At 36.8% G+C, this 21,327-nt stretch overlaps 1 protein-coding gene across 8 annotated transcripts in view; it reads left to right on the top strand.

The window, feature by feature from the left end:
* The window catches only part of RALGPS2 (Ral GEF with PH domain and SH3 binding motif 2), a 124,692-nt gene extending 112,843 nt beyond the window's left edge, over positions 1-11,849 (top strand). For all 8 annotated transcript variants that reach the window (XM_026853466.1, XM_026853469.1, XM_026853467.1 and 5 more), the window contains 3 exons: positions 6,542-6,647; positions 7,872-7,963; positions 10,206-11,849. In XM_026853466.1, the coding sequence (XP_026709267.1) occupies positions 6,542-6,647; positions 7,872-7,963; positions 10,206-10,235 (228 nt within the window). In that variant the 3' untranslated portion in view covers positions 10,236-11,849. The remainder of the gene's footprint in view (positions 1-6,541; positions 6,648-7,871; positions 7,964-10,205) is intronic.
* Positions 11,850-21,327: the final 9,478 nt, after the last annotated feature.

The following is a 21,327-nucleotide window of genomic DNA, read 5'->3' as shown; positions in this document are numbered from 1 at the left end:
TACTTGGACCTTTTTTTGAGGTCATTTGCTACTCAGAACCATTACTTATAGTTGCCTTGGCCAGTGTTCTATTTTAATTTATGACAGCTGTCACTGGAAAACATTTGCTTTGCATAAAGCTTATATAATTGAACAAACTGAGATGTGCTTCTAGAATCCCTGTAAGGGGACTATCTTATTTCTTTTTGGTTAAAAAAATGCTGTTTTCTTATAAAATTTTTATGTTCAGAAGGTAGAGATTTGAAGCATAAGATTTCTGAATGGGATGTTCCTGGATACTGGAATTTTCTGTGTGGAAATTGTCTTAATCTACCAAAAAAAAAAGAGTATTTGCCTCTTTTATTGAAAGTAGTTCATTAGGAAACAGTATTCTGATACTCAAAGTAGTTTAATAATAGCTAATTATATGTAGAAATATTTACATCTTTCCTTTGTCATCCATCTGCCCCACCCCTACTAGCTTTGATTGCTTAGGTGAAACCAAAACGCATCCTACACTGTTTGTCTTGCCAGGTAGGACAATACTAGCCCATACCAAAGGCCTCTTGGCCAGGTATCCTGTCTCCTGGGTGTCTTTAGAGAAGTGTATGTGTTTGGATGCATTTGCGTCCAGTATCACTGAAAATGTTATGGAAGGAGTCTGTCTCATTAAAAGTAGAGGTAGTTGGAAAGAACAGACTTGTAAACAATTATGAGCAGAAATGCAAAGTATTAAAGCAAAAGAAAGAAGCAAGAGAGAACTTGTACTGGCTTTGTGACTAACAGTTGATTGTTTTTTCTGGAATCATTGAGAAACAGAAAAGAAATTTTTTGTAATGTCAGACTTTATGCTCCTGTTACTGATGCCTTCAGGCTTTATGCCAAAATTGCATTTTGTTTTCTTTTAAGAATAGACTATGCATTTGTAAGTCTCTCTTGTCCACTGTCTGAATAGGTACAAATATGGTAAAGTCTTCCATCATTCAAACTTTGACAATTTTCAGTATTGTAAAAAATATTTTAAAACAATCTAAATAACATATGGGTTTAGAGAACTTGGAAAAATTGCATAGCTGGTAATTTTGTTGTTTGGAAATTAAGTTCATTGAATGTTTATGTAGTCCATTTGTTATACATTTCCTTCAGAATAACAGCTTTAATCATTGAAATGGTCTTGCCCTTTCTTTAGGAAAAGTAAATGAAGTAAAAAGGTAACAAATGTAAACATTCAAGTCTGGTATCTGGTCCTCTCCAGTCTCTGTTACTGCAAAAGGCTTTACTTTTGTCTTGAAATGCAGTTATATCCATTAAGAATGCTCTTTCAAAAATTACTTTCTGAACCTATTGAATGGATTTTTAATATTCCAAGTCACTGATGTGTTGTGATACCTACAACAACTAAACTACTAGTGAACAGAGACTAGTGCCTACGAAACTGAAATCTTCTGTCATCCTTATGTTCTTGTGTTTATTTGTCCACAAATGTGCCAAGAGGCGAGTAAGAAAGTTTGCAGATAGAGACTAGGAGACCTTCAAGTTCATAATGCTGGCAGGATTACCCATCATCATCAGAAGCCTGCCAGCACTATGGCTTGCAAATTACTGAGTGGAGTTTGAGCAACGCAGTTCCCAGGAGAGGGAAGTGGAGGAGTGGTAGTAAAAGGTAATGGCTGCTAGAGCAGATTTCTTTTTTCAGTTGGCTCTATGAAATTGGACTGAACTATCCAATACAACCTTGGGTTTGTCTGTACACAGCTGATGCCTTGCTTTTAGGTTTTTAGGGCAACAAACATACTTTGGTTTGTTTGTGAATACAAAGCATTTTAGGAAGCTCAGGTCTCTGATGTGGTTTCCCAGGTACAGTTATGGCTAAAATAATATAATGCCTATAAGCTACAGTTTGGATTGTCTTCTATTTAAACAAATACTTCCCAGTGAATGCACACATACTTCTGTTACGAAGGTTATTATAATGCAGTGTATACTCTTTATGCTGAAATTAAGGTGGAAAATAACCTAGTAACTGCTGTGGGAGACAGAGGCTTGGGTAACAGGCCAGGAGGCTCCAGTTTATTAAACAGCTTGGTAATAGGTGGTCACTAACTTTGTTCAGCTAGTCTACCTGTGTTGTACATTTAGCCTAGCTATTGATGGCTTAGGTTTCCATCCGTTTCCCTACAGGGTTATATAAAGACTTAGCTTTTGTTCTGGAGTCTGTGAAGATGGCTTATGAAGTGTCATGCTTCAATTCCCAGTTGGTTACATTTTCAGAAAAAAAGTTAAGAGAGTAAACTGTAGCCGGTCAGCTATCTGTAGATAGCTAGCACATGACTATACGTTCACTGTACAACTGCTGTCCAGTGATATTCCAAAGAGGTCCATTCTGCAAAATTAAGAGATTTGAGGCTAGATCTAGGTTTGTTTTGTTACTGTCCATATTAAATGGATTAAAACATTGATGCTGTCTCCTTTTGAGATAGGTTTCTTTTTCAAAGATTGATACATTTGAGATTTGCCTAGGTAAAATATTCTAAGCATCTTCTGGGACCATGCTGGTGCCATGCAAACATCTGTCTTTTCAGCTTCCTTTCTCAAGGCCTCTGTGACATGGAAAGGCATGCTGGCAACAAAAAAAGTCAGTCTGCTATATAAAGTTTCCTGGCTAGAGGTCTCATGGTAACTGTGTCTTGATTACAGGCATGCTTTTGACTGTTCTGCTGCTGCTCTTGCTTCAGGCAGCTGAGACTGAGGACTTGGAATGCGCCGACGCTCAGAGCGCTTCCAGGCTTATAATAGCCATCCTCTTTGGAAAATTACCTCATAAAAATCCCAATGTAATCCAACAAAAAGGGCAAGATATCTCCTCCCTTTTAGACACTAGCAAGCTCGCTTTTCTTCTCATGGCTGTGGTCAAAGGAGGGCATCCAGTATAGTGTGTGTTGTAGATGTGAATCTAGTCCAAAGGAAGAGGATGCTGTAGATACCTGGATGTGACAGACTTTCTTGTGCTGCATCTACCAAGAAAGACTACTAAATATAAAGAGCTTTATGTTTTAAATAGTGATCAGGTTTCAGTTACTACGACAGTAATGGAAAATTGTCTGTAGTGAGCATGTGAACTTCAGAGCTGAGAGATGCGGTACAGGACAATCTGAAAGGAATGTGTGTAGAATGCTTAAGGTTTTATCTCGTATGCTGAAATGGTACCCACAAACAAGCTTCTGTGATAAAATTAGCACTTGCACACCTTCAGAAAACCAACTTAAAATTCATCTTAAAGCATTCACCGTGAAATGTGAATGCACCTATAAAACAACTGTTTATAGCGACTGGTCTGGAAGAATCTTACTAATTTTTGCGAAAACATAGCATGCATGAGATTTTTCTATATTTGTAGGTACTTGGAAAAGCAGCAGAGACTTTTTGAGGCTTCATGCTTAGGCATAAACCCTTGTTCATTCCAAGCCTTTCACTGCATGTTATATTCAGAATTAGACCCTTTTACTGGCATTCTAGAAAACTTGGTAGTTGTTGTGCAGGCACTTACACTGAAATACCCTGATAAAGAATGCTGCCGTTCTAGGAAGTATGTTCAGTCACTGAGAAAATTATTTGAGTATTAGAAAGCTGTAAAATCTCAACAGGAGATGAGGAGGAGGAGGAGATTTGTAGTTGCCAAAAGGTTGAAGTGAAAAGTCTGTTCACAGATTAATTCAGAGTTTTTGATTCAAAGATTTATGTATAAACGCCTTCGAGCTCAGAACAACAACCACCAAAACATTTAGTTATGTGAAGCCTAGCACCAGAGCTGTGTAGTTCTTGATGTGTATAATAAGTGTCATTCCAGTGGCCTGTTTAAAAAAAAAAAAAAAGGAAAGAGGAACCAGGAACATTAAATTACAATGAAGCTTTCATTACCTTCATGTTAACAAAGCAGACTTGCTGTTAGCAAGGCTCTGTGCATCATGGAGAATGAACTGCCCTGGGGGACTATGTAAACGTGGAATACAAATCCAGCCATGCACAGGGATGGAAAACTGACATGTGTTTTAAGTGATGACGGATTGATGCTGGCAGGAAACACTTCCCTTGTGTGGAGCTTTTTACTTTTCAGAGAAGTACTGGGATTAACTACTTGTTTTGAGTAAAATGAAAAAACAAGCAAGCTCTAGCAGTTTTGATCGCATGGTAATTTCACATATTGTATACCTACTGTTATGAAATACAACTAAGGAGAGTACAGTTGTACTGTTTGCATGAAACTAGAAATGAGTGCAGTTCAAGAGGTGCATTGTCAATCTGTAACCTATTAAAAACTGCTTTGTGACTCAAATTTTCACCTCTGTGAAAACGACCCATTAATCCTTTGTAGGGCTACTTGGAAATTTGCATTTCTCAGGTCCTTTTTAAGTGTAAGTTTTGTCATCTTATTTTTTGAGGCAGTGTCTTCAGTGGGTCTGTATACTTCCTTTTTTTAATTTTTAAGAGCTCATGAGTTACATCTTTATTTTATTTCCTTTCCTCGTCCTTATTCCATATTTCAGATAAAATTCCTTAACATTTTTCATTACTGACTGGAATCTTCAAAGAAATTTTAGTTTCTCTTTAGAAAGAAGTTATGTTACCTGGCTCTCACTGTAATGAAATGTTATCTAATAGAGCTTTATCATTTACTTTGTCTTCTGATGAAGTGTAACCAAATCTGTCCCCTTCCCAAAGGCAGTATCAAAAAAAGGGCATCAATTTTGAAGCTTGTCAGACAGGTCTTACCTAAGAACAGTCATCATCACTTTTATGCTTAAGCTATCTGTACAAGCATCCCTTCAAATTTTCCAAGCTTTTATATTTCCACTGAAGTTACATAAATGTCAGCTGAACATGTCTGGTAGGAACTTGTGATGGAATGGTTCCTGCAAGTGTAACTATAGCAACTTAGAGGGCAGTACACAGATGATGCAGTCAAAAGTTTGTAAGATACAGAGAGACTGGACTTGGAATTATTTTGAACTCAGTTAAAATATTTTTCTTTAAAATACTGGTCTAACATTTGTTCACTTAAAGTTCTAATGTATTTTAAACCTCAGTTTAAAACATAGCCTGTTGCAAAAGTCCCAAACAGATAAACTTACCTGGACATTCAAGGTCTCCAGTTAATCTATAATATAATTCTATAATAGAATCACTGGCTTTAGACTTGAAGTGGAATTTTATTTATAAAGTAATTATGTTCCCTTATAGAGAATATTCTTATAAATTCTTACTTTGCTTGTGATACCCTGAAACTTATTAGCAGTAATGTTTCCTTTTGCTGAACTAGAGTTCTAGATTTGTAATGGTAAAGCAGTATTTCTAAGATAAAACAAAAGACACTTGATGCTTTATGTTGTAAATCTTCTATGCGGTATTAGTATGAAGGTTAAAAGTATTCTAGAACTATAAATTCATTTGAATGACTTAAAACATCCCTGAGTTTGTTTCAGCTTTATCATTTCTAATAATGAAATTAAAGAGAGGTCAAAATTACTGTGCTAATAAAGAGGTTAGAATAGGGATTTCACAAGACAGGAGGAAAACATATCTGATAAAGACCAGTGTATAGCAGAGTTGGACCTTCTGGGCAGAGGGTGAGAGTGCTAGGATTGATGAAGTCTGTTCAACCTATGAATGTGGGAAGAGGAGATCTGTCAACAAAAGACTTGAGAGAAACTGAATGAATTAGGTATTGGGGAGTGAATGGGACTGTCTGAGCAAGTAATGAGAGGTGACTTGTGAAATGAGTTGAAAATGAGTTGGATTTAATGGACATGTAGCCTGATATTGAGAGGAGAAGCCTGTGAAGCAGAAAATAATACTGACCAGGTCAATGAAAAGGAGAGTGGGACCAAGGAGCTGTCAAGAGGGGCTAATGTAACACAGACAAGTATTGTCTTTAGAAGAGGCCTAAGTTATATGTCTATGTAACACCTTTAATAGGAAAACCCCATTGTTTAAGCTTCTTGTTGATAGATGAGCATGTTTATTGAATCTATGCCCTCGTTGGTTCCATTTCATTCATTGGGTCATAATATTTATTTACACAGTTGTGTTATCTAGTCCACAGGACTTGTTATGTGTAATTACAGACTATTATAATAATGAATGCATGTTAACTTCAAATAATTATGGCACAGACAAGTGTAATTCTGTTTGTTAACAGTGGAGAGAGAAGCTTTGAATTATTTAATGCACTTTTTTGAACTATAGTATTCATACATATATGCAGTAATGTGGTGAGGAACGCTGTTGTATTCATACTGTGCAGTTTGACACATTTTAGAAGATTGATATTCCTTTTAATTTGTTTTGAATATAATTCATTGTGGCAAGTTCCGTTATTACTAATTCCATATAAAAAATCATAAACTTCCTTAATTTTATGGAGTGTTATGTTTCCTTTGAAGTTGTTCTGTGTCTTTAACAGTGTCACTGAGAAGAACTGCTCTTTTGAATACTTGGTCTGTGCAGTCAGTCTGGCTGAAGCTTCTTGTTTTACTTTAGTTTACACCTCTGCTTGTATTTTCAGTTCAAATCCACACCGAGTAAGAACGTGTCAGTGGTGGGCTGGATGGTGATGATGGCAGATGATCCTGAGCATCCAGATCTCTTCTTATTGACTGATTCTGAGAAGGGTGAGCAATGCTAGCACCAAGAGTGCAGCCATTCCCAGAATAAATATTTGCTTTGCTGAGGTATTCATAAGCAACTGGATGAAACGGGAAGCACGTTACCTTTTACTTATTCAGCTGCTCTCCAACATGTCATATTTGTCTTTAAAATGCTGTGGGAACAGTTGTCCATGGAGAATCCATAGAGTCTTCATTAAGTTCTAAGCACTCTCCAAACTCTTAACTCCAGTTGTGATTTTTATTGGAAATATTCATCTGCATTCTTTTAAACTATGTTTAGACCACTCACAGGCATTTTTCACATATGTGAAAATGTAAGTAACAATAAAAAAATGCAATATTCAGCTAACACTAGGTGCTGGACCAGTCCCCTCTACAAATGAAAAACAAAACCCAAACCATCTGTTCAAATGTAGCGTTATTACCAGGGGAAGAAAACCTAAGGCATCTTGACTGTTTTGCAGAGAAGCCTTGATTTCCCTTACACCAGCATAGTGCCCTGGTTTCAGTTTAAATTTGTGAAGAAATTGTTACTTTTCCATAGCAGTTCAAACTATGCAGAAAGAGCATCATTAGAAGTTCTGATGATGAAGTTTAGCATCATTCATTGCTTTGTCTACTTCAGTTCTTAGTACGTTTTATTTCTGAGCATCTATTCTAGCACCACTGATATGTGGTGTAAATTATGAATGCTTGTCAACTTAAACTCAGCAACAGCAACCTGAAATGTTTTTGTAATACATGACCTTTCTGAACCCAAGCAAGCACTGTATAACAACCAGATACTGAAAATACTAGTCTGAAATGCATCAATATGTTTAGGAACAATTTTCTAATATTTTCAAATTTAGCTTTCTAGAGTGTATTTCAGTGCTATCTTGCACTTCATTAAAAAAATATTAAGTGATATAATCAAATTGCAATAATGGCAAAGAACTAAAATATATTTGTTGTATGGTTCCAAGAAATTTTTTGTTCTTTGCTAGTTGACACTGGTGTTAGTTGAAATCTAGACTGCTGGAATGGAAGACAGGAAAGCTGAAACTTCTCTCACACTAGGTCAAATAATTAAGTTGCTCCTGTGCCAGACAAAGTGTGAAGTTTTATGAACCTTCTGCTATTGAATCTTTTCATGTTGTTTTAATTTAGAATTATTTGAATATGGGTAGGATTCAAATATATAGTATGTTTTGTGTTTATCAGTTTTTTTCTCTACCTTTCTCTCAGGAAATTCATATAAATTTCAAGCTGGAAACAGAACAAATGCCATGCTGTGGTTTAAACACCTGAGTGCTGCCTGCCAAAGCAACAGACAACAGGTGAGAGCAAGAAGTTTGAAAAGGAGTATGAGTTGTTAAGAGCTCAGAATTGACAGGTCTTTAAGATGACCAGCTGTAGCTGATGGCTTTGTACGAAAGACCATTTACTCTGAGCTGCCTGTATATCGATTTCACATGCTAATTGATTTGCCTTAGCTTTCCTGTTTGTCCCTTTGCAAATAAGTCCTCAGAGCTTCTGTGGTAATGAAGAAAGATTTAGGGGTATCTTGGGGCTAAGTTAAAGGAATTGGGAAAATTGAAGAAACGCTCTAAAAGATCTGTCCCGGTGGCAGTATTTTTGTCATTGTCTATTTTAAAAAGGTTATTTTACAGTTACATAGAAAGCTGCAAACTGCAACATAAAATATCAGTTCCAGATAACTCTTCCATAGTGCCATTTTGTCACGTCTTGGGCATGCATGTTTTCTGTTGTTTGTATTAAAGGTGCATTAAAGTGTATTAAAAAAAATAGTTTAGTCCTAGGTACCTTTGACAGACTGAAAGCAAAGGTAGAGTTTTCCATTAATCAAAAAAGAAAAGGCCACTCCAACATCTATTAAGTTCAGTTCCCATATAAATTCTTACTGATGTTTTTATCAGCAAAATCCTTTTTAAGTTACCACTTTGTCTACCTGAAATCTCCCTTTTCCTTTGCACGTTTGTTTATGGAGTTCCCAGAGCAAAAGTATTTTAAGGAGAAATAAAAGGACCTTTCCAGATCCTTCTGTGCTTTCTTGTTCAGTTCTCCTTCTGAGAGAAATCTAAGGAGTAAGGAGGGTTGTAGAAGCTCCCGTGGAAGTTTTTTGGGACAGTGCAGAGAGGAAATTGTGTTACTGGCTGAAGAATGTGAGAATAGTAGCAAATAGTGGCAAAGAGTTTGAAAGAAAAGTGGTGACTTCCAGGCAAGCCTGAAAACTGCCCTCCAAGGACAGCTTTTATTCAATAAGGCTTAACAATGCTATTTAATGCATACTTGTTTAAAGCATTCAGCTCCTAACTTGTGCAAAAGCGGCATGCATAAGGATCTTGGCAGGGCCTCCTGTGGAAAATATGACAGCAAAGTGAAGATTTAAAAAAAAAAAAAAAAAAAAAAAAGAGGGGAGGATTAACGAACAAAACCTACCACTAAAAGGCCCAAACGCCTGCTACCATAATTTGTTGCATATTTTCAGTTTTCTGACACGTGTAGTTATGCTAGATGGTTTCTTGCAGCATAGTTGTTCCCATAGAAGAAGCAGTGCTTCACACAAACATTAGGTTATGAAGGTTGGCTTACCAAATGAGTAAAAAAATAGCCTGTAAATTTTTTTCTCTTGATCATGATTTGACTCCTGAGCAGTGCTTTCTCTGGAGAGATGCCTTATGGTACTGTTTAGAATGGAAGATCTAGTTTTCTTGTTAACAGTATGACCAGTTAAGAAAGATTGGATGTTTAAAAGTGCTTTTGATATAGACCACTACCCAGATGAAAAATATTGAGAACTATTTTAATAAATATTATTTTTAATTTTAAGGGTGGAACTTTAGCCCAGTTCATCTTTCTTGATTCTACAGGTAAAGGTTAAATGCAAAACAACAAATGCTTGCTTCAAATCTGACCAGACAGGGTATTTTTTGACAGTCATCAGGAATGTGGTTGCTCTTTTATCTGAGTAAACAGGAAATGTTGCTGTCACACAAATTCCTGATGGGGAGAAAATGGGGATATAAACTAATGTTATGCAAACTAGCTTTAATGTTCACGAAAGAGAGTGATGTCTGCAGCAGGCATTCAGGTGTCCTAAGGGAAAAGCCCAGGCAAGTGTTTATGCCTTGGGTTTTTTAATTAGTCTTAAAATACTAGAGGGCCTACATCAATCACTGACCTGTGTGCCAAGAATTCTCTAGCTGAGACTCAAGTGAGAAGGTTCTGCTTGTGTAGTTTGGTGCTGATATTTATCATGTTAAGGTTGTTTTGCTGACAACTTAAGTCTTAAATGTCATCAAAATTTTTAAGATCTATGGACATATAATAAAATTATAAACTATGCAGCAGTTTAATACTTTGGTTATACCTGGGTTTTCTACAGCTCTAAGTATAGTTGTACTGCTGAATGATAGTTGTATTCCTCCTCCTCCTTTTTTTGAGACGAATTAGCGTTAAAGATGTGCATTTAAACAGGTGGATAGCCTGTAAAACAGTGGAATGGAAGTAGCTACTACCCAAAGTAAAACCTGCTATCACTTATGTTTTTGTTTTCAGGTTCCTGCCAACTTGATGACCTTTGAATAATAGGCTAATTCAAAACAGAAAAAACCCCAGTTTGAACCATCTCATAATTGAGAAAGAGGTCCTGATGAAAAATGTGCCAGCTGTATTCTGTGCCAGAACAGAGCCTGTCAACTTGATCTCTGAACTCTGGAGCCCTGAACAGAACCACTAATGGTTGGGGAGTAGAGTCCCCTAAATTAAAAATGGAGTTGCAGCATGAATTGCCGTGGACCATGCTTCGTTATATTCTCTGAACTGACCTGTGGAAACCACTGCCTTAAAGAGTGAAAGGAAAAACAACATGAAACACCAAATAGTGTGTGTGAAAATTCTGGCGGTGCTGTGCTTGAGTTAATAGATTGTAGCTAGTTTGAGTTTCTTTTAACTTTATACTAATTTTGAAAATAACTCACCTTTTTAGGCATTCTTAAGAAAACAAGTAAGAGTTGTATCAAAAGCTATGTATAAACTGGGAAAAAGAGGTACTACATGTTCTAGAGATGTTTAGACTATACCAGGAGTTCTTGATGGGAGCTTGTCCCAGGCACACTTCACCTGGAGCAATGTTATTTCTCTCAGACCTACAAGTATAAGCAATGTAACAACTGCAAGTTTAAAATAACAGTAAGCTTGCAAACCTTAGTACTGTATGGGAGCCATATTCTCTACGAGTGGCACAAAGGCTGAGCACTTACACACCAAAAATTTTTTTGGTACGTTATTACCTAATTCCTGGTTAAAAAGATAGTTCACATGTTTTGGGTGGTCTCTCTCTGTGTGTGTGTGTGTGTGTGTGTGTGTGTGTGTGTAAGAGACAAAACTGAAAGCACTGTTGGGTCAGAACTGAGTGTTTTCTTCCTGTTTGTTTCTACACCTGTCACTCTCCTACTTACAGAGGCTGAACGACAAAAAAAACCCACCACCTGGGTATAGCTTGTTGAGACATTTCTCTGGGTATCTGTTAATTATTAATTAGGGACCACTGGTAGTGTATGGTGTTTCATAATATCACTTAGATCTACATTTTAAAAAGATAGAGGCACAATTTCAAGCTTTCATGTTCTCATTTGGCAATAATTTATTTTAGCATCTGTCTTGGTCAAATAGTTGACATTGTGTGGTATTGATAACATGGCCTAAAGCAGACCTTACATACAGAAGCTCTTTTGATCTTCAGGCAAGTACAACCTAAGGAGAGTAAAGGTGTGGGACAATCAGAATTCCATCCTTAACAGGAATAATTCTTGGTCACTAAAATTATATACAGAGAAAAACATTATGGTTGTAAAAAGGGAGCCATGCTTTATATGTGTTTTATGCGTAAGACTTTGATTCTTGCTTTATTTGGGTTTCCTTGACGTCACCTAGATACAGTTCCCTGGATGATTAGTCTTTCTTTCATCTTCAAAAATATGATCTTTGTAAAGCAAGGGAACAGTGTCCAAAATATGACTCCGATATCAGAACTTTGAAGTCTGTGAAAAAGTAGTTAACTGTTCCATTGACGTTGTGCTTTAGTGTCCGTAAATACGCTTGCAGATTCCACTGTGAATACTCCTTTTTAAAAAGAAATAAGCTACCTACCAGTCTGTGGCAGAGTTCTCTGACTATCTAATAAAGGTTTCTACTGGTAGTTATTATTTTGAAAATGTACGGTTTGTTTATTGCATCTGAGTAGAAGCCTATAAATTCACTTTTTGTTTTTTTTCCCAGAGTGAAATTCATGTCCTAATGGAAATGATTGATTTCTGGGGGGTGAAAAGGAAGGATAATCCAATCTCACAGGAAAAATCCAAAGCAAAACACAAAAACCCCAACAACCTGGTACTATAGAGTGAGGGGTAATAGGCTGGTTTATGTTTCCAAGAATTGTTCTTGTGAATTGGCTCTTGGGAGAAAGAAAACAGTAGAAGGATGCTTCTGTCAGAATTCCACAAGTACCATGGGAATTTGTGTCCCTTCATGATCTTTTTGCTGTTTTGATGGGGAATGAATAGTCTGTTCTGATCCTGAAGTCATGTATTTTGGTAAGGGGTTGCTTGTGCTGAATCCCTCTGCAATTCACACATCTCTCAAGTTTACCCTTGTTGGGTGTATAGTAAAGACGACATCTTCATGGTCAGCAGTGTTACCATAGTAGACTTTGCACAACTTTAGTTCTGTTTTTCGTTTTTAAAAATACTTAAGGTATGTTTCTTCTCAACTGTGTTCTTTTTTAAACATTGTGGATAATAGCCTGTGGGTTTTGAATTTTTAAATAAGCTATTATAGGTTCATTGCAGCATAACTGTATCTGTTCTTCCGTTAGTGAAAGGAAACATGCAGCTGGGAGCCAGAGCCTGACATCACACAGCTTTGCTAAAGACAGAGCCAGGTCAGAAGGTGTCTTTTTTTTTTTTTATCCCAGATGTTTTGAGTTAGGTTTTTAGGGTAGGAAGTTGGTGGGGAAAAAACGTTCACAAATGAACATTTAGTGAATCGTTGCTGTTAACCAGCTTCCATTGTTCGTAGGCCTCCTACTCTTCCTTGTTTTTCAACTCTCGGATATGCTGTTTTTCGCGGAAGAGATTCAATATTTTGAGGGGAGTTTCTTAAAATGTCTAGCCAGAATAACGGGAGTAATTAATGACAACATGAAAAACATTATTGGCACTTGTTACAATGAGTAGTTCAGTACTTTCCTGTTGTTTATCTCCTATTTAGCCGTAGTCCTACAGGGGCAACACAGAAATACTGAAAGGTGTTGCATATTTTGAGATAAATGGTGCTCAGAATGAGGTGGTGCTTTTGTTCCTTGAGGGAAAGCTGCCTCAGTTAAGCTCTGGAAAAACTCCGACAAGTCAAATACACTGTAAAGAACATAGTAATGTAGTAATGCTCTTTTTTAAAAAAGAGGTTTAAAAAATTAAATAATTTAAACCAGTGCTGAGAAAACAATGACAGCAACGATCTGGTGGTATTCAGGTAAGACTGTAATCCAGACTACTTCAGATAGTTTGCAGTTTCTCTTTGGTTTTTATTTTTAATGTATTGTTCTGTATCTTGTTAATAACTGCTGAAATACTGCAGCTAATATTTGTCACTTTATTTCTTAAGGGTTTGATTTTGAAATTAAAAATGCCCCTTAGAGTTCCCTGTTTTGGAGGTATATGAGCAAAAAAGATTCAGAGTAGGTCTTCATAGCAAGACTTCACATGTAAATCACCTGCTAACTGCTAACCACTTTTGTTAGCTAAACTAACAGTTTTGGGAAAAGTTGAATAACAAGAAATATCTGGTTCATGAAATTGGTACAGTACATTAAAAATAGGTAACATTGCACTGGTGGTTGAATACTTACTGCTAACTTCTATCTCTCTAACTTAATCTGTACTGCTTTTGGCTAGGTTTTTCAAGCCTGACTCCTATTCCAGTGTTCTCAGAAAGCAAATAAGGAGATTTATATTTGAAATATTCTGATAATTTGAGTAAACATAGTTCATCCCAGACACATACTTCATTTTGCAGACATTTCATGCCAGAGAAATATTACTCAGGCCATTATGATTCATTAAGTATTTAGGTGCAAGTTGCAGGCATTAAAACTACAAATACTAAATGAATGCTCATAAGTAATGAATGAGCTTTATCACCCAGCTTTAAAATTCTGTTACTGTTAGCCCTTTTAAATTGGTATGAAAATCATATCCTACTTAAAGATCTGGAAAGGAAACTATTGTAAGGGCAGATGTTATTTGTCCACTCTGCAGCTAGCATATTAATCAACCCTTTAGTTAAGCAGATGTTTTAGCCTCCTACTTGAGGAATTGGTGTCTCTTTTGGGGAATGAGCTGGTTAACTTTTCTCCTCAAAGTACAACTGCAGAGCACTTGAACTTTCACCAAGAAAAGTGTTTATGGAAGTATACATATTTGAAAACATACTGGGAGTAAAAGAAAGCATAAAAAACCACAGCAGGATTTTTAGTTATCTGTTCCTCACTAGAAGTACATTCATCAAATCTAATTTTCTTGCCACGTCAGCCACCTTTAATTGCATTTATACATTTTCAACAGTAGCCCTTCTCTCTTGGTATTGGACATAAGAAATGTTAAAAGGAAATTTTTTCCTTTCTGACTGAAGTAATTGCATTTTTTTGTGATGCTAAGGCACTCGAGAAGATGAGGTCCCTTTTGATAAAAGGCAAAATAATCTTGTGGTTTTCATGAACTGTCGCAAATCTTGTCCAAATCAAGATAAATCAGGGGATGTTGTTTATTCCAGCTCTGTCAGCAGCACTTTCTTCATACTTTGTCCTTTTTTTTGGTCTTTTAACTCACCAGCATTAGTAGTTCAAATCTTTTCCATGACCACCTGTACTATGCTGCCTGTTACAAGCATCAAAACACCAAGACTGGTATTAAATCACATCAGTTAATTGCTTATTCTTCCTACAAGGACAAGTTTTACAGGTTCTGTTATTATTTAAGTATTGCTCTTTTTCATAGAATTTTCTTTAAACATGGGGTGTGTATAAGGTGATTTGTCTTGGGAAAGTTGTCAAGAATCTGTATGATTCTTTTAATGTATGAGTGGACACTGAATTTGTTTGTAGGGGTTACCCCTTATTTAAAACCATTATTCTCATTTGTAATACATCAAGAGGAGGGTGAGTGCTTGGATTTAAGGAGGACTTTTTGTCAGTGCCTTATAATTAACTTGAAGACCAATTCCTTTATTTCAGTGCTGAGAGTACCACAATGGCAGACTTTGCATACTGTGTCCTTGATGTACCGAGGGGTAACATTCTTACAGTCATTGCATTTCTGCAAAAATTAGTTGGTTTGGTCAGTGTAAAATAGTTGTGGCTTGAGTTGCTTTAGTAGTTTTTTTTCTATATTTGAATAGCCTTTTTTAGGAAAAATGCGGAGGTATTTGGTAGCTTTGGCTTGTTCAGCTTTTATCAGAAGTAGCTCAGACTTCTTCAAAACTAATTTATTTTTATTTTGGTGTGTCTCTAATAGATTTAGTAGAGGGGAAAAATTGTAAAGGGTAGTCCAAGTCATGGTCTAGACCACATGAACTTAAAAGGCCACATTATTAGAAAGGAGCTTGCTTTTCTTTCTCCCATTTTGATTTAAATATTGAAGAGCATTCTTATGAGTAGATTTATTTCGTATAAGCTTCTTGTTAATGTAAAATAAATGCTACAGCAAAAAAACATTTGGGGAAAGAGAAGGCTTGGATAAATCTTATTCTTTCTTAATATCCTATAAACTCTGTTTTGTATGTTGTATTTCTGGTGCCAACACTATGTAGAGTACTGTCCTTCACTGAAACAACTGCTAGAGATTGTTTTAGTAGCAAGACTTTATAAGCTGTGAAAGGGGAAAGGAAAGAATGAATGTATTGTTCTTAAGCAATTAAATATTTGTTTTCCTGGAGCCCATCCTTATAAAAACATAGTAGTTTTACTATAGTGTTTATAAATTCAGATGTTGGAAAGGGAAGGATAATTTGAAAATTCTTATGCTTTCTAAGAATCTTCAAAGACAATAGTAGAGTTAGGTCAAAGGAGAAAAGACATACTACTTAGTCGTGCCTGTTGCAGAACACAGCTGGCAAGTTTTCTTGAAGTTACATTGCTAAGAAAATAGGGGTATGAAATGTAATGAAATACAAGTTCCTGCAGATCATGGCATGGTTATGGCTGTAAGCCTGATCTTGCTGTTGAATGACAAAAAGCATCTTAAATATTCCATTTCCTTTGTGTGTTTGGTTTCTCTTTATTTGGGTAGATTCTGGCCTTCACATGTGTTTCCTGAAGGTATTTCTTAGCATTCCAAAGGTGCTCACAGATGCAACTGAAAAGCAGTATAAATCGATTAAGTGTTGAAATAAAGGGTTCTAGGGTGCCTTGTTTACAGGCACTTCTAGCTCCTTGTGTACAGGAGCATATCCATTCAAATACTACTGTTACTGAAGTGTGAAAAGCATCAGGAAATCATATATATGTTTTGATAATAATCCTGTAAGGACCAGCCATCACTGGAAGGGGGATCAAGGTTGTCATGCAGTAAACACAAGCCATTTTTAATATTCCCTGCTGGTGGGAGGCATTATAGGGATGGAGGGATTGCACTATGATCTCACTGAGTGATGTGCAGTTTGGCTGCCCTCTAGCCTTTTTCTTCAGCTTTTTTAATACTTCATTCTCTGTGTGCGTGTGAAAATTGTGTGTTTGCATAAGCTAGTTTAAATGAATTTAAGTACAGGTTTCAAAAATCTTTCCTACTGAAATAAATGATTTAAAAAATGGCCTGTGTGTGAAGTTTTAATTTCTCATTAAAAAAATGCATTGATACTGCAACCGGGTTTTGCAACATGGAATTTGACTATCTTTCAGAATGATGCAAAGATCAGCTGGAATTTTAATAGCTTTTTACAATGAACCTCTGAAATGTAGCATGTAAATATACTTTTGTCTGATGGTACAAAAGAAATCCAAAAACTAGCAGGAAGATGCAGTTCATTGAAGAGGTTTATGTTTGGTTTCAGAGATAGCTCTGTTAAGTTATGTGGATTTTCCCTCTGTGATCAGATTTTTTTTTCTGTTGTCTCTATACTTACGGATGTGATAAATTTAAACTCACTGATGAAAGCAGTCATCAGGCAGGTTGGTTGGTTCTTAAGGAGCAACTACGTGGAAGGCAAGCTAAAAATGAAGAATGAATGAATAGCATGCAAAGCCTTGTGCTGTGTTAGCTTTTTGTTTCTCTACTTTCTGTGCCCTTTTAATTCTGTTACACCTTACTGAACAGGATCCTTCAGAGAAATGTTGTGGGGTCAGGTTGGGAAATGCTTGTCAGATTGAGCCTTGTTGTTCTTTTTATTTTTTTTTCCCCTCCTTACTGGAACAGATCATTTCAAATATATTTACAAAGAGAATCAATAAAGTAGATTTTTATAACCCCCTTTTTCCAGATTTCTGAGTTTAAAGAAATGTTTTGTGCTCAACAGTATAAAAAGAAATACAGAATTAAATCGGTGGTCATTTCTATTATCCTTTTTTTGTTCCTTTTCCAAGCTCTTTTTGTTACTCATCAGTTTCTGGCAAACAGATTTTCTGATGAGCTGCTTTATTAACTTGGACGCTGACTCCATGCTCTCAGGCAGGAGCCTGAGACTGCAAGTTGGGATGCACAGAGTAAAGTGATTCTTGTTTCAGATGCCCCTTCTTGGAAAAGCTTTTTTCTCCCCTGTCTCAATGTCATCTCCATCTACAACAATGCTGGTGCTCTCCTCTAGTGCCATCATTTACCTGTGACTTCTGTCTTTCATATACTTTCTTGCCTTTAAATACTTAGGGACTGTAACACCTTACTTCAGTGCCTGTTAGAAGCAGCTGGAATGAGAGTTCTTTGAAGCGTTTTTTTATTTTTTATTTTTTCAAATCAAGGAACATGTCAAGGATTCCTTTGGCCTCTTTCCTTACGTTCTTGTCTCTTGGACTGCTGCTTACAGGAGAAGGCCTCCAATCCACAGAGTGAGAAGACAGGTAGGGGAAAGGCACCTGATCTCTTCCTTATCAGTGGAATGATTTTCATTGTGGGTATACTTCCAGCTGTCTGTCACCAGGTGCAGATGCTAGTGAGTCCATCAACTGAATGTTCCTTTTGAAATTTTAAGAAGTCCGAACTACTGCCTTGGTTTCCTTGGTTTTGTAACTTCGTCTCTGGTTTGTTTGTTTTGGTTTCTTTGCATGTGAAGGAACCACAGTGTGGGGAGAGGGGGCTCGCTTCTGTGGGGGGAAACAGAGAAACCAAACCACAGATGTGTGAAATAAGCAAGCTGAAAAGAGGAGATAATCTTTTCCATTTTTTGCACTAAGCTTAACTTTTATGAGTGAGACTGTTCGGTAACAAAAATGTAAGCGGATGTTATCATTTTGGCATGAACTGTATGCCTTGATTAAACTGGGGAGATATGTTTTTTATAACAGGAGATAAATTGAATACTGAAGACTGAATCCATGATTCTAACTTGTAAGTAATATTTTTATTAGTTTTCACTTAAACTGAGCATTATTACTGAAACATACATCCTTACATAGGTAATTATCTTTGTGCTGGTATTTGCTTCTCAGTTCCCCATTTTTAGTTGTTTGGTACTTGAGGACAAAATGCAGATGCAAAGTAAAACTTTCTGTCTCCCTGAACTGGTACAAGAGACAGTTGCTGCCGTGCGAAACTAGCCTTTACTAAATGTCTTTATCTTGCTCTTTAAAAGAAGAGGTTTGTATATAATGTGTGTAACATGATAGAGCATATCTGGAACCTAAAGAAAAGTTCCACTGTATAAGATGTTGCAGTTTTTATTCTGAAACGTTCAAAAGGGCCTGCTCAAAGAAGATCTGCAAAGGAGGAAATGAAAGCATTTTTTCAGATTAAAAGGTGAGGAGGTTTTGTGTGTCCAAGCCATTTTTTTAAGCTAAACAGAGACCTTGTACAAGAATACAGCCAGCAGCAAAGTGCTAATATATCTTTCATTATCTTTTCAGGTAGGAAAATGTTTCATTATGGAAAAGAGATAAGAAACTGAACTGGTTTAAGTTCAAATAATATAGTTAAACATTAAATAATTTATTGCTTGTTGAAGACGCATGTTACAGCCAAGGGTAAACTGTGGGTTGTGTTGCTCACTACCTGACTGTGCAGTTTCTTTAATGTTTCAGAACGACTGTCTGGAATATAGAAATGAGTTCATTCTGTAGGTGAAGGTGTATGGAAATACAGTGAGCCAGCATGAAGAGGGAGAGCCATTGCCTCGCACAGGAGCAATCCCAAAGCAGTGGCTTAGGGAAAAATTTATGGTACTGTGAATAGCTCAAGTAGCGTTACATGATACAACTGGGAAAAGCAGATGCAAATTCTGAGTTCCCAATGCTGAAACAGCAGTATGCTATTTAATGAGTGTAAACATGTACCTAAGATTTATTCAAAACAAGACAGTCTAAATGGGATAATTGTGATCTATTACATTTCTTTCTTGATTTGGGGTTATTTGGTATTAGCAAGCATTTTACGAACACTTGACTTGCACTACATATCCAGAATATTGATATAGGCAGTTGCTAAACCCAGGATGCTCTCACCTCAGTAATCAGTTCCCCATCAGTATGAAATCTGTAATGTTGCACCAGTGCTGCTTTTGTTCTAATTCCCTGTCTCTGCTACCTGTGTCAGAGGCTTCAGAGGAAAGAGTAAACCTACAGCATGCTGATGAGGAGTGAACTTATGGCAAGGTATGTAACTTCTAACAATAACTGGTTTATATATTGAAAGCTTTATAGTTGCATTTTCTTAATTTCATCCAATATGATGATGGGTGTAATAATGAAAATTTCTTCTAATCTCTTAGTTTCCTTGATGTAATTCATCAAAAATTTATGTTAAAATTAAAACACTTCTGATGATAAAAATACATGAGATCTGTGTTGAAAAGTATGTTTAAAATAACCCTCCTCCAGAAGCTTGCTTTGTTAATGTTGACTATTTCAGTAATCTGGATTACTGAACAGGCCCACAAGCAGCACAGTTGAGAGCTGTAGGGACTTCTCAGGTAAAATTAATTAATAATTGAAAAGGTATCACATACAAACACCATTTCTAATCTTGTTTTGACCCAGAGTCTTTGCTTGACAGCACAAGGGAACTCTCAACAGGCCCGCTTTCCATTGTAGAATCGATTTCTTAGACTGGACAGTAACTGTATGACTCAAGAATCATCTTGGTCCTTCGAGAAAGGATCCAGCCTTTGCATATTTGTGAGGAGTCTGTACCTTGAGATACTTCGTAGCCATCATGTAGCATGACCTGAAATGTGTGTAATCACTTGGAGAGACCATATTCAACAGCACATTTGGTGTTCTTTTTACTCTAATTCTTTGACACTCACTAGAATAATGCTGGATAGAAAATGAGAATCTTGTTTTCCATATAATTGCTTAGTTTTAATTTACTAGAAGCAAGACTCTAGGTTAGTCTCTGATTACCACAGCTGTAGAGAATTGGGAATCTGTTCCTCATGCCTCTTGCCTGAAGTACTGTACACGACCAAAGCTGTAGGACAGTTTTGTTACTGTCTGGTGGAAGCAAGCTTGTCCCATAAAGACCTTTGTATGAAGTTTATAAATGCCAAAGTGTATCTGAGGAGTGGACAGAGGGAGGGGAGATGTGGTGCTGTTGGTCCCTGTTTCTAGAAAGAATGTTTTTCAAAAAGGGGTTGAAGCTCTGCATGTAAGAGCAGAACCAGTGTGGCACATACACGCTAACTTAGAGCCAATGTGAAATATGCCCTGGGCTTTGTGTTAAATCTTGGGTTACATCTTGTCAGAGACATCTGTGTATTATTACTTATTTTGGGGAGTCAAAACACTTCATGTAATGTCTACACATAAGCTTACTGCACACAGCTTTGTGTTTTAATTTGTGAGGTGTTGGAATGAGGAAACTATTTCAGGATAAATGTATTAGCCATTTGGTTATCTGAGAATATCTGCTAGCCATTATACAGAGATATATCATGCTTGCTGCTATGGTATCTAATAAATATTTACTAAACAACATCTTGCTTAAATCCTGTTCCTTGTGCTGCTGTTCTTCCAGTTGCATTTAGATGAATGAGAGCTGTCAAATTAAGTAACTTGATGGTTATAAGATTTCAGGGCAAGCTGTTCCTCAAGAGTGTGCTGATGCCTCACTGCCCAATTCTTAATACCGGTGAGCAGTTAATATGTCTGCTTTTACCATGGAATTCACCAGTCTGTCTCAGAGTGCCTTCCTGGTATCATACTGTCCCTGTGATACAGATGGAGAAACTGAGGCACAGCAGAGAATTAGTAAGTGTTGTGTTCAGTGTGCGATTGTAATAGTGCCAGGCTGGAGGTTGACAGCTTTGCTGAGGTTATATCCTGTGCACTTTCCAATGGGTCATAAATGCATGAAATGTGCTCTGACAAGTTCTTGCTTGATCATCTGCTCCAGTGTTTCTGGCAAAGGTATATCTGTTATCCTGATTTTTAAATCTCAGTTTTTGACACTGATGATGTGTGGAGGTGAAGGCCATTGGTGGC

The sequence above is a fragment of the Athene cunicularia genome (genome assembly GCF_003259725.1).
Source record: "Athene cunicularia isolate RWA chromosome 8 unlocalized genomic scaffold, athCun1 chr8_part1, whole genome shotgun sequence".
In the NCBI taxonomy this organism is placed as follows: domain Eukaryota; kingdom Metazoa; phylum Chordata; class Aves; order Strigiformes; family Strigidae; genus Athene; species Athene cunicularia.
This window is presented reverse-complemented; position numbering and strand designations above follow the sequence as displayed.